Below are 14,177 nucleotides of genomic sequence, written 5' to 3'. Positions count from 1 at the left end.
CATGGTGCATTTTACCTCAATGTTCACTTAAATTTTTAGGTTCTAAGTAAATGTTAATGTATCTGGGCTGTTAATCGAGATCCTTCTCTACAGCATTGACTGTTGGACGAAAGCATGGTAATACTACAGTTAGCGCATCCTTTTAAAAACCATACTATCCCTTTTTAAACTAATTTCGTTGTTACTATGACCTATTACACATACAACTATGATGCTACCACAGCTACTGCAGTACTATGGATAAACCACAGTAATGCTATGGTTGGTTCATAGTACTTAGAATCACCATGAAATACCATAGTAGAACCATGGTTACTACCATGGATGAACCATAGTAATACTATGGTTGGTTCATAGTACTGAGAATAACCATGAGCTACCATGGTAGAATAATGGTTACTACGTAAAAACCATGGTAGATTTTCGTAAGGGAACCGGAGCACCCGGAGAGAACATGCAAACTCCGCACAGAAAGGCCCTCGCCGGCCACGGGGCTCGAGCCCAGGACCTTCTTGCTGTGAGGCGACAGCGCTAACCACTACACCACTGTGCCGCCCTCATACAATTTATTTATTTATTTATTTATTTGGGTGGCACGGTGGTGTAGTGGTTAGCACTGTCGCCTCACAGCAAGAAGGTCCGGGTTCGAGCCCCGTGGCCGACAAAGGCCTTTCTGTGCAGAGTTTGCATGTTCTCCCCGTGTCCGCGTGGGTTTCCTCCGGGTGCTCCGGTTTCCCCCACAGTCCAAAGACATGCAGGTTAGGTTAACTGGTGACTCTAAATTGAGCGTAGGTGTGAATGTGAATGACCTGGCGACTTGTCCTTTGGCGTGCTATCAGTAATGGATTAGGCTGTTTGCTTTGATGTAGTGCAGTTTGAGTTTGACAGAAAGAGTCACCTGAGCACGGGTAGTTTTTAGACACTTCCGCATTGGTTCACATGTGACCACCAGGTTATGATCACATATGAAATATGTGTGATTTTTGTCAGGCTATTATTGTGCGCGCGCGTGTGTGTGTTTCCCTATTAGGGCTACTCCGCCAGTTTGATGAGCTCACGCGGCTGACGGTGCGTCCACCAATGAGCGCGCGCCTGAGGACCGGGCGCTCTCGCGCGCAGCCACTGAGAGACAGCGACGCTTATTTATGCGCAGGCTGCTCACTTTCCGCGCGCTCAAAGTTGTCGGCTGGGAGGACTGCGCTCGCGCTCAGAGTCTGCGCTCTTGTTGCACAAAAAAAAAAAAATCAGCTGCGCGGAAGAAACGGCGAGTGGGACACAAAGCGTAATTGCGCGCGCGCGCGCGCACGCGTGAGTGAGTGAGTGCGTGTGTGCGCACAGTGCCTCGTGCGTCATTTCGGTGACTTTGATGTACATCCTGTTACATTTATTTATTTATCTTTTGTTTTTTTGCCCCCCCCCCCCCCCCCCCCCCTTATTTGTGCTCGTGCGTGTGCGTGTGCGTGTAAAATGCCAAGTGTTGGCCGGTCACCGCGCGCGCGTGTCAAGCCGGGCCGCACGTTTGGAAGGACGCCCGACCGACCGCAGCCTTTCTCATCTGCAAGTTCACTCCGATGAATTGTGACAAAGGGCTGTCAGAGCCCGAATAAGAAATCGATGCTCGAGGAAGCGACTCGCGGCTCTTCTGGAATTTTAACGATCCCCGTGGTTTTTTTTTTTTTTTCCCCCTCCTCGCATCTTTATAACCATGCGGAGTGGCGGCTCTCCTCTTGGACTCCTGCTCGCCGCGGCAACTCGAGGGGGCTGATAGTGACAGATTACCGCTGTTGAGTGTCCATGCAAAACTCGGAGAGGGTGAGAGAGGAGAGGAGGAAACATGTCTGGCCACTTCTCTGAGAGGATCCCTGCTATCAGAGATGGCATTTTTGCCCGGCACGGCGCTGCTCGCTTCTAAAGTGCCTCGCAAAATCCTGTTCATGTTCACGCTCTCGCTGTCCGTCACGTACCTCTTCTACAGTTTGATGAGCTGCTACGACTCCCTGCGCGTCCCCGTGCTGGAGAACTACGCGTACCAGGCACCGGAGGTCACAACTTTGGCCACGCTGCGGGACAAACTTTATTCCACCTCTTCCCCTTCGCCTTCCCGCGCGCACCCTGACCACCAGCTCGTAGCCACGAGTGTCACGGCGAATGTGTTCACGGAGAAATACGACGTCGAGACGTCCATCACGGCGGGATGGGAGCGAGCTCGGGCGGAGACGCCTGTTAGCAGGAGCGGCGCGGTGAATGGGAACAGGAACATGGAGCATCCGGAGAGCAGCACCATGGACAGAGGACTGGGGAGAGCCGCCAACTGCACCTCGGATTACGGGGAGAAGAAATTACCCCAGGCCATTATAATCGGGGTGAAGAAAGGGGGCACGCGGGCTCTTCTCGAGGCGCTCCGGGTTCACCCGGATGTGCGCGCGGTCGGAAACGAGCCGCACTTCTTCGACAGGAACTACGAGAAAGGACTGGACTGGTACAGGTGCGCGCGCGCTCGCTTTATTCTTCCAGCATGCACACTACACCGACAGTTTTATCACGATCATTGAACAACACACACACACACACACACTTTATTTATTTATTTATTGCATCCACACGTGACCATAAAACAGCTGATTAATATTTTATCATTTTTTTAAAATTCGATTTCTAGTTTTATTTATCTTTGCCTTTTCTGTCCCTCACTACACACACACACACACACACACACACACACACACACACACACACACACTTTATTTATTTATTTATTGCATCCACACGTGACCATAAAACAGCTGATTAATATTTTATCAAAAAAATTTTTTAATTCGATTTCTAGTTTTATTTATCCTTGCCTTTTCTGTCCCTCACTACACACACACACACACACACACACACACACACACTTTATTTATTTATTTATTGCATCCACACGTGACCATAAAACAGCTGATTAATATTTTATCATTTTTTTAAATTCGATTTCTAGTTTTATTTATCTTTGCCTTTTCTGTCCCTCACTACACACACACTCTATCTATCTATCTATCTATCTATCTATCTATTGCATCCACACGTGCCCATAAAACAGCTGATTAATATTTTATCAATTTTTTTTTTTAAATTCAATTTCTAGTTTTATTTATCCTTGCCTTTTCTGTCCTTCACTACACACACACACACACACACACACACACACACGCATGCACACCTCCCTGTATCTGCACTAGCTTTTGTGTCTGAGATCTCACACAGCACCAGATATGTTTTAGTCATATAATAACCCCCCCCCCAAAAAAAAAGCATCTTGGTTGCAGGTCGACATTTCAATCTTCGCCTAAGCTCACTTTTCATTCTTCTTTTCATTTATTCACTTTCTTTATATTATTATTATTATTATTATCCTTAAAGTACTGCTCTTTTGTCTCATGGTGCCGAGTTCGTCCCTTGAACCTGAGGCAGTCATAAGTCCAGTGAATTACTTGATGGATAGAGTCCTCCTGAGTATGTGAGCAGTTCCAAGGAGAACGATCTTCTGAAGCTCTTCAATTCTGATGTTCCCAGGGAGCTTGGTGTATTTTTCAATTCCCTTTTTAACAAGCCCAAGAGCATGAATGACCACCGGAATTGTTGTTGTTTTCATGCCCCACATTCTCTCCATTATTATTATTATTATTATTGTTATTATTATTATTTCCTCAGCCAGCCGTGCTGTAGGCCATCTCGCGAGCAGTGTAAAATGAGCACTGACGATGCTCGTGGTGGAGGTTAGTACTGTATATCAACATAGTGTACAAGTGGAAATGAGTTTATCTGTGTAGGTGTACATTTTGCATTTCTCTGTGCATCTGGGCTCAGCAGAAACCTGTGATGAAAGGTACGGAGGGGACACACGGATCAACGTTTCACGACAGCGCACCTGTAGGAATACAGCAACCATCACCGTAATATATGATTAGATCAGAATTTTATCAAATAATGTGTTTCTAAATATTTCAAGAGTTGCAGACTTTAATAAATAAATAGCATTAAATAATAAATAGCGATGATACTTCACAGGTTCCTGTGAGGTATCATCGCTAGCATCTCAAAGAGAGTTACACCCAGTGTTTGTTGTATGTTATGAGTCGCAGGATACTGGATACAGTCCATGTGTAGGAGAGTCAGGTGCAGCGCACACTCAGTTGCCCTGCACGACTTATTCCCAGGTGAAGCCGAATCATGAAGTGCTTACTCAGGTCAGCGCTGTTCATACAAACCCCTGCCACATCCCACATTTTCTACTTTACCTCCACACACCTGGTATCTATCTTCCTGATTTGTTTTTTGCTTTTTTTTCGCCTCTAGTTCTGATCCAGACTGATTTATAGAAAGGTGCTATACTTTCAGAGTGCCATTCTCCCTGCATATAAAGGTCCAATCAAAGCCATCAGTCAAACTGAGTGTCTGTAGGGAAAGAGAACACATTAAGCGATGTTTAGTGTGTGACTTCTGCAATGGGTTTGCGTTCCCCTGGACTATGACTCAGGGCTGTCGGGATGCAGGAGCATCTGCTGCATTTCACTTCAGAAGGCAGCTTAACCCTGGGCAGTTCATTTACTGTGTGTTAACACAAGCCATTTCATTATGCACATCGTTTGGGGCTCATTAGACACAAGGATGACGGGCTTACATAAATAACACCAAATAGTGCCAGGATGTTTTCAGGTCCCTGGAACAGGCAAATCCCTGAAGTGGACACAAATTTGCCTGTATGTTCTTTTGGCAAGGAAGCTGAGCTTTTACATGAGTGATAACATGTAAGACCTTTGTTTTGTTTTGTTTTTGTTTGCTTTTTTGGAAGGTTTAGCTTTTTTTTAATGACTGATTGCTTAATACATAACACATAACATATCATGTGGCAAATAACAACGTCATTGGTAAATGATATATATGTATGTGACGTGTGTTTTCTTAAGTTTAGAATAACAGCAAAGACATTAAAATGATCCAATCAAATGAATGGAATTAACCCAAAAAGGTCAGAAATAAATGAAAACCATGATTTTTTTCCTTTTTAACTATTTTATGAGAAAATAAGGTAATTTTTTGTACCATTAGGGATATAGCAGTTTATCACTGGACAAGTACCCTCTAAAGTACTATTTGTACCCTTTATACTGTATATTGCTTGGGAACATGTATATACATACAAACTTTTTGTGCATACTTACCTTGAGGTCCAATAATGAGCCCTAGGGGGTACATTAGTGTAAATTGTACCTTGGGGGACAAAAATGGACTCCTAATATTCCTCTATTTCTGACAGTGTAATATTAATTTGTTTGTTTGTTTGTTTGTGGTGATGGGTTGGAAACACACACCTACACATGAACATGACTATTTTTCTCCGAGCAAGAAAATGCAAATCCAAACAAAATTTACCGTCACAAATAACATCAATTCAATCTGGTGTGTTCAAACATTTGACTGATTTCATTTGCTTTTCTGCAGTCAGAGAGAGAAAAAAAAGAACCTTCCAACGTACCACACAATTAGCACTAAAGGAGCTGGCATGTCTAGCATTTCAAGCTTACCAGGGAAATGTCATGTGTGTTAATAATTTGCTCACATTTCTTCTGAGTCCGAGGCAAGTCGATGCACCTCACAGGACAACAGTACTGAAATGAGCTGCACTCTTGGGTCTTGATTTCAACCATAAAATACGATGTGTAGAAGGTGTTTCTGCCTCATTTGGCAGGTCCGTACAGCACATCCAAGGCTTTATACCGTATGATAGTCTGATGTTACAGCTCAGTGACACGTATCTCACCCCCTGACACGACAGTTAACAGGTCCATCAGGGAGTAAACCCTCACTGCTTTCAAGTTTTTTTTTTTGAGTGAGTGAGTACGTAAGTGTGTTCTCTCTGTCAGGTGAGAATAGCTGCACCACCATTAGCTGAGTCACACAATCACTGGGGTTCCACCAGTTTTAAAGATGTGCTGAAGAACAAGAGGACAAATTAAACTTCATTTGTAACAGGGATTGACGTCAGTTAAATACCAGGAGTGCAGTTAAATACACCGACTTCATTATTGTGCTGCTTTAGAAACGAAACGAAAAGAAAAAGCCTATATCTGGGTATTTAGCCCATGCTAATATCTGATATTATGGTGATATTTGGATTTAATTCAGCTAGGAGGTATTTTCTGCTTTATTCACTGTATTCCTCATGGATATACCAAACACAAAATAAAAGCTAATATGATGTACGGCCCACCAGCCTTTCATTCACTGATTACCACACAGTGTCTAGATCTGAAGATCCTAAGGCTGTGTCACCTCAGGAGAATTTCTCAATTTTCATGTTAGGTCATGAGTAAGTAAAGGATGCGGCCTGTTAGCAACTTCAAATGAAAATCAGCACCGCCAGAACCAAGGTCTTTTTCTTTTTGTTGGCAAGAAAATGCATTCTGATGAATGCAAGAACTGGATGAATGTAGCCCACGCAGTGCCTTGACCCTGTCCAAGGTTACACAGTGAAGTACTCTTATTCCATTATCTATTTAACCACTGAAGCGCTTTTGTTTCTTTGCTACATGCTAAACCTCTGCCGCTTGAACAATTCCCACTCGCTGTCCTTCATTTGAATGAAATATGTATCATATTGACAGCAGCAATATACTGTACCATGTCTTGGTGCGTTTGGGAGACAGGGTGATTGACGTTGTACAGTCGATCTTTTTTTTTTTTTTCCGAGACAAGAGTCTGAGTCAGTAGCCAACAGTTGTATAGCTAAGAGAAACAGGGCAAGGTCTCAAATCCAGAGTTTGACATCAGTGTGTCTGCTCTACGCTCCAGCCGTTGATTCCTTGCATCCTGATTGGGAAAGTTGGGAAGTTCGAGCTTCTTCTCAGCCATGGTCTAAGGGTTAGAGAAGCAGCTTTGGGACCAAAAGGTCGCTGGTTCGATTCCCTGGACCAGCAGGACTGGCTGAAGTGCCCTTGAGCAAGGCACCTAACCCCCAACTGCTCTGGTAAGAGTGGTGGCATAACTTGTGTTTGATTAGCCAAACAAAATCTGATGATGTGCCTGACTGAAACAAGCAACAACAACAACTCCAGCCCAAACTGGGTGGTGTCTTGCTGCCAAGTTTCCACACTGCAGCATTTGCTTTTTCCCAGGATGCCCCAATCTGGCGGCTAGTGATAAGCCTTCGCCAAAACATACAAAGACGCACTTCTGAGTCTTTGGATACTGGTACCGTAGTTGCAGAATGTAACTTTTTTTAATTAGCATCATAGTCTGGCGCACGTCAAGAGCCTGGACTTTGGCAAGCTGTTGTGTCTCAGTGTTTTCTGTATCACTTGATTAAATTCAGCTGTGCACGAGAAACCTCCCTCAACAGGCACCTCACATGTTTATCTCTGTCTGTCATCTTTTCGACTAGGTACAAGCGTGTGTTTGTAACACCTGGTACATTCTTCATTTCCCAGGTACTGGGATTGGAAACACAACTGTACTGCCTTTCCTCTTTGCAGTCCTTTCATTGCTGCAAGGATTGCGACACGGTCTGAGAAAATAAAGAAAGTAATTGTCCTTTTGCAACAACCTTATATACGTGGCATCTAGACACATCCCCGAATCTGCATCTTATTGCGTGCACATTTACTTGGACCTTAGGAAACAATCCCAGACAGTATCTTGACAGTTCAATTACATCTCAGATTTAAAGCCCTGGTGCCTTAAGGCATAAGCATTCACAGAGGGCTGCCGAGTCCGAAAAACGTTTTTTGTGGCCTCCAGAGTCAGGGTATAAAGCGAGTTCATATCGTGCCACTTACTCAGGGGTCAGCCGCCAGGGTTATCCGAGTCCATTTCTTTTGTGACACCCAAATTATGGTGGGAGGCACAATGCTGTATCCTTGATGCCTGTAAAGGAAAAGAAAAGAAGTTAGGCAGATTTTTATTCTTTACACAATTATGCCTTTACTTGCTTCCTTCTCCACTCAGACATTCATCTTTTGCTTCCTGCTGAGACTCATCCTGCGTCCAAGACTTTAAAGCGATGATCATCATTCAGTCCCCCATGTTTAATTCACTTAAGCCAAGAATTGAATTTGCCAATTTAATTTGCCGACATAAAAAATGACATTGGTATACAGGATGCCATTAATGCACAGCTTCTTCTTTGGCTTTTTGCGTCCTTCAAGCGAAGAACCTGACCGTATTTCTGATTTCCTCTTTGTCTGCTGCCTTTGAAATGTATTTTACTTGCATGGCATGGTAGTGGACGGCTTGCCTGAAATGACAGGTATAAATATTTCGTTCAATTATTTTGTAACTGGAAGCTGAAATTGTTCTGGATTCCTAACTCCCAGGGATTAGTTACTTTCCACAGAAATGCCAAGTTGCGCTTCCAGCTTGTTCCAGGAAGAACAAGACTTCCAGTTGGAACAATGGTTTCTTTAAATGCACCAGGATAGCAATAACTATGCCCGTCATACTTGTCAATTCCTTCCTAGTTTAATTTCTGCTCCTAGTCTCCAGGCACAAGAAGCCTAAAGCGAGCTCCTACAGCTTTGACAGGAAATTTGACATGCTGTGACCATGAAGCAAGGATAGACAGGTTGTTTGCAGCATGTAGCAGCCATACTCCCCCTGACCTGACATTTACCTCCACAGGTTTTTACGACTCCTCCAAGGGGATGTAGAAACCAGAACATCAGGCCTCTCGCTATGCATCTGACCCATGACTGTTTGCATGACATTTGACATTCAGGATACAGAGGAAACATACTGTATATAATGTGTTCTAGGCTGTTCAGGTGGACTCCGATATCGGCTTTGATGGAGATGGGAAGGAATAAATTGTGTATCCTTGTGTATCATGTGTATCAAGGGTTAAAAAGATGAAACTGTTGAGGTCCCTGGTCCAAAAGCTATGACTGATCCATACTACTGATTCGCATATGTAGCTCGTGAGATGTGACAGGCTTAATTCAATTACACTGAGATGTGCTTAGTCTCTGGAGGTGTGAGCTAATTCCTGTGTTTACACTCCTGAGTCAGTGCCACGAACATTCATCGACGTACACGTTCATTGGCCTCCGTAAAGCTTGTTTGCTCCGACTGTCCCGATGCCTTTGAAGTTTCTCATTGCTTCATGCGTTTTATTTATTCATGCTCCTTCGTTCATCAAATCGCTACGGAGTTTTCCGCTGGAATAATTTGAGCGCAGTATGAGACGATGTAGCCAGTGAGTACTGCAAGTGCAAATTGCTGCTTACAATTTTTACAAAAAGTGCCAGCATTTTGATTTTGATTTTTTTTTGACAAATATGCAAGTGAATTAATTTTGCCAAAGTGCAACGAAGCACAGTAAACGTGTGAATGCCCAATTAATAAAGCCTCATGTGACAATGACTTCCTGCAGTTTGAGCTGACACAAGATATTTTATAGAAGACTGAGTTTTTTTTTTTTACAGATTGCGCTAATCAGTATATCAGAAGGTGAATGATTTTCCTGAATATCTCGGATTATCGGGCGGCACGGTGCTGTAGTGGTTAGCGCTGTCGCCTCACAGCAAGAAGGTCCTGGGTTCGAGCCCCGGGGCCGGCGAGGGCCTTTCTGTGTGGAGTTTGCATGTTCTCCCCGTGTCCGCGTGGGTTTCCTCCGGGTGCTCCGGTTTCCCCCACAGTCCAAAGACATGCAGGTTAGGTTAACTGGTGACTCTAAATTGACCGTAGGTGTGAATGGTTGTCTGTGTCTATGTGTCAGCCCTGTGATGACCTGGCGACTTGTCCAGGGTGTACCCCGCCTTTCGCCCGTAGTCAGCTGGGATAGGCTCCAGCTTGCCTGCGACCCTGTAGAACAGGATAAAGCGGCTAGAGATAATGAGATGAGATGAGATCTCGGATTATCAGTGCGAACACTTGAGCACTGAGGTAGTCAGTATTTATCTTGCACTTTATATGTATACAAAAGGAAGCTCCCATTATAAGATATTCAGAAATATCCATATGTAAATTATGTTTTCTTTCTATTTAATTGATTTTCTGACCCTGTGTCCAAAATCGCTCCCTATTCATTACATAGCATACTTGCCAACCCTCCTGATTTCGGCACGAGGCTCTCGATTTTAGCTTCCGTCTCCCGCCTCCTGATCGTATTTGTTAAAAACTGGATAATCTCCCGGTTTTGGGAAATCCCTACTGCCAAGTTAAAAATACTCCCGATTATGTCCAATCAGAATCGTATGAGAAACACTGCTGACGTCAACTGATTTTTAACCAATCAACGAGCAGAACGACAGTCACTTCCGTAATGTAGGATTCATCCAGGCTGTCCGACATTTTTTACAAGCAGTCATTCATCATGGCCACTAAACCCAATACCAAATGGCAAAAATATGAATGCAAATACCAGGTTGCATGGGAGAATTAATTTCCATGAATAAGCAAATGTTCGACCAGCCAGTTACACATTTTAAGGTAAAGATACCTTAAATCAGAATATAATGGACATTTGAGTGTGAAAATAAACTAGTCTTCCAGACCATTTCAGAAACAAACTGTACAACTTCTAAAGTGTTTAGTGAAATTTTGCATGACAGATAATTTGTTTGATGAGTGTATTTGAATCGTGTGGTAGTGTCTTAGTGCTATTTTGAATTTATGTTTGAAAGTTTACAAGTGAATTATCTGGAAAGTGATTGATTTTGATAGAGTTTTGAGGTTTTAAGTGAAAGATTACTAGTGAGTGTATTTTGGTCGTACTAAAATTTTGCATTCGAGTGAATTTCTTTGTGGAGTATATTTTGATAGTATGGTAGTATTTATGGGGCATTTTTAAATTTTGTTTGAAAACTTTCAGTCAAAGTTTGCAAATGAGCAAATTCCTCTGATGCATTCCGATAGGATTTGGATAGGATTTCTAGTGCTTTTTAAAAATTCTGTTGGAAAGTGTTTAGAGAGAGAGATGCATTTTAGTCGTACTAAGACAGTGCAGTATTTATTTAACTGAGTTGTTACTACTTTGGTCAAATCTTATTAAAATTTAATTGATATATGATATTATAGTTCTCTGTATTTTTACATGAGCTTACAGAAGGAAAACACATTTGATGCAATCCAATAATACTTTAATTCACTGTGACTATTTTAAGAAATTATAAACATCCTTCTAAAGCATCACTTGTGTTATTTTCTGTGGGTCTCTGTATGTATACAATATTCAGGCATGAGATTTCTCATTCTCTCATTATCTCTAGCCGCTTTATCCTGTTCTACAGGGTTGCAGGCAAGCTGGAGCCTATCCCAGCTGACTACGGGCGAAAGGCGGGGTACACCCTGGACAAGTCGCCAGGTCATCACAGGGCTGACACATAGACACAGACAACCATTCACACTCACATTCACACCTACGGTCAATTTAAGGCCTCTGCATGCTCTTGTGACAAGGCTTTTGCAGATAGCTTTTCGCAGACAGTTGTAATTTATTGTTGAGCGGGGAGTAATAGGCGTGCGCAATGTTATTCACCGGCACAACGCAAGGGGGCGCGAAGTCGCTAGGAGTAGTTGGTGGGTGTGGTTAGTGGAGTGTTTATCCTCCGGTTACTTATAATGACTAGAACTTTTTTTTTTATAATGACTAGAACTGGAGTCGTTTAGATGTCCATACTTCCTCAATCAACCGCTCTTCATGCTGCTCCATCTTCGCTCGTGTTTTTAAAAATGCCGGTCGTGAAAACAAACCAAACCGGGAAAGTAGGGAAGCGGAAGTGCATGTACAGCGGATGTAGAGTGGACCAATCAGAGCCCTCTTGTCTGCGACGCTGTCTGCGAGGCTTCTGCGGTGGTCACAATTTTTGGGAGGATAGGATTTTTTTTCTCATCTCACCTCATTATCTGTAGCTGCTTTATCCTGTGCTACAGGGTCGCAGGCGAGCTGGAGCCTATCCCAGCTGACTATGGGTGAAAGGCGGGGTACACCCTGGACAAGTCGCCAGGTCATCACAGGGCTGACACATAGACACAGACAACCATTCACACTCACATTCACACCTACGGTCAATTTAGAGTCACCAGTTAACCTAACCTGCATGTCTTTGGACTGTGGGGGAAACCGGAGCACCCGGATGAAACCCACGTGGACACGGGGAGAACATGCAAACTCCGCACAGAAAGGCCCTCGCCGGCCACGGGGCTCGAACCCGGACCTTCTTTCTGTGAGGCGACAGCACTAACCACTACACCACCGTGCCGCCCCCGGCATGAGATTTTTCAGGTAAAAATCTGATTAAGACTTCCCTTTCATTGTTATTATATTAAAATTCAAGACGAGTATTATTTCAGATTTTTCACTCTGAGCTCTCTCATGCCTGATACATGAATCCCATAACCTACAGTAATTGATAGAACAATATCAACAATTCAAAAACTCTTTAATTGTATAAATTTCAAATGGTTTGCAATTAATTGGGATCCACTGTTTTTATTGTTTCAACCGCGCATCATACCCTCATCCAATTGAAAAGGTCGTTCACGCACTTTTCTGCCCCTGAGAATTTTGAAAAGTTGGCGAGTATGACATAGGGCACTATATACAGTAGTGAGGACACCATTTTGGAGTGCTGTCCGAAATGATCATGAGAGTTATCCATCCATCCATCCATCCCTCCATTATCTGCAGCCGCTTATCCTGTCCTACAGGGTTGCAGACAAGCTGGAGCCTATCCCAGCTGACTATGGGCGAGAGGTGGGGTACACCCTGGACTTTCTAATCTCTTCCACTTTAACATGAGTAATGATGTCTGATTTAGTGCATTTATGGAAATAAATCAGCCATATATAGTTCTGGATAGTATAAATAACTCATCTCATCTCATTATCTGTAGCCGCTTTATCCCGTTCTACAGGGTCGCAGGCAAGCTGGAGCCTATCCCAGCTGACTACGGGTGAAAGGCGGGGTACACCCTGGACAAGTCGCCAGGTCATCACAGGGCTGACACATAGACACAGACAACCATTCACACTCACATTCACACCTACGGTCAATTTAGAGTCACCGATTAGCCTAACCTGCATGTCTTTGGACTGTGGGGGAAACCGGAGCACCCGGAGGAAACCCACACAGACACGGGGAGAACATGCAAGCTCCGCACAGAAAGGCCCTCATCAGCCGCTGTGCTCGAACCCAGGACCTTCTTGCTGTGAGGCGACAGTGCTAACCACTACAGCACCGTGCCACCCATAATGAGAATTATTACATATATAGTGCACCCAAAGTATCCCACGATGCATCACGAAAAGTAGTGTACAACCGATGGTCACTAACCAAAGCAATATATCCCATCATGCATTGCGGTTGCGCTGAAAGAAATCAAATTAAAAGTCTCAAATTTGATTTAACAAAAGGCAGCGGCAAAGAAGAAAGTATTCAGCCTTGATTTAAAAAAAAATAAAAGATGCATGTACTTTATATTGATTAATGTGGGAAATGCACTCAGTATAATATGACACATATATATGACAATATAATATGACACAGGCTGTGGCTGGACAACAAGCTGGACTGGACTTGCAACATCAACCACTTATACAGGAAGGGACAGAGCAGGCTACTTCCTGAGGAGGCTGCGGTCCTTTAACATCTGCAGGAAACTCCTGTGGATGTTCTATCAGCCTGTGGTTGCCAGTGTCCTGTTTTACACCGTGGTGTGCTGGGGGGGCAGCACATCCAAGAAGGACACATCCAGGCTGGACAAACTGATCAGGTGGGCCGGCTCTGTGGTCGGCATGAAGCTGGACTCTCTGGTGACGGTGGCAGAGAAGAGGTCTATGGACAAACTATTGAACATCATGGACGATGCCAGTCACCCTCTGCACACCGTCATCAGCAACCAGAGGAGCCTGTTCAGTGACAGAATGCTCCTTCCCAAGTGCAGGACGAACAGACTCAAAAACTCCTTTGTCCCTCACGCCATCAGACTGTACAACTCCTCTCTGGGGGAGAGGAGGGGTAACAGGATAGAGGACGGGAAGGAGCAGTAGCCTAGCCTAGCCTGACAAAAAGCAATACTGGACAATGTGCAATATAATGTGCAATATAAAGTGCAATATCTTTTTTTTTCTCCCCATAGCTTATTCTTTTTTATATTTGTATATGTAAATATTTAATTTAATTTAATTTAATTTATCTAGAA

General features: G+C 43.7%; 1 protein-coding gene across 1 annotated transcript in view; it reads left to right on the top strand.

Moving 5' to 3' along the window:
• The first annotated feature begins 1,874 nt into the window (after positions 1 to 1,874).
• hs3st4 (heparan sulfate (glucosamine) 3-O-sulfotransferase 4) overlaps positions 1,875 to 14,177 on the top strand; it is a 260,441-nt gene continuing 248,138 nt past the window's right edge. Inside the window, exon 1 of the mRNA XM_060943114.1 lies at positions 1,875 to 2,485. Coding sequence (XP_060799097.1) covers positions 1,875 to 2,485 — 611 coding nt within the window. The remainder of the gene's footprint in view (positions 2,486 to 14,177) is intronic.

The sequence above is a fragment of the Neoarius graeffei genome, chromosome 16 (genome assembly GCF_027579695.1).
Source record: "Neoarius graeffei isolate fNeoGra1 chromosome 16, fNeoGra1.pri, whole genome shotgun sequence".
Lineage (NCBI taxonomy): Eukaryota > Metazoa > Chordata > Actinopteri > Siluriformes > Ariidae > Neoarius > Neoarius graeffei.
Note: the sequence above shows the minus strand (reverse complement) of the source record. Positions and strands in the feature narration are given on the sequence as shown.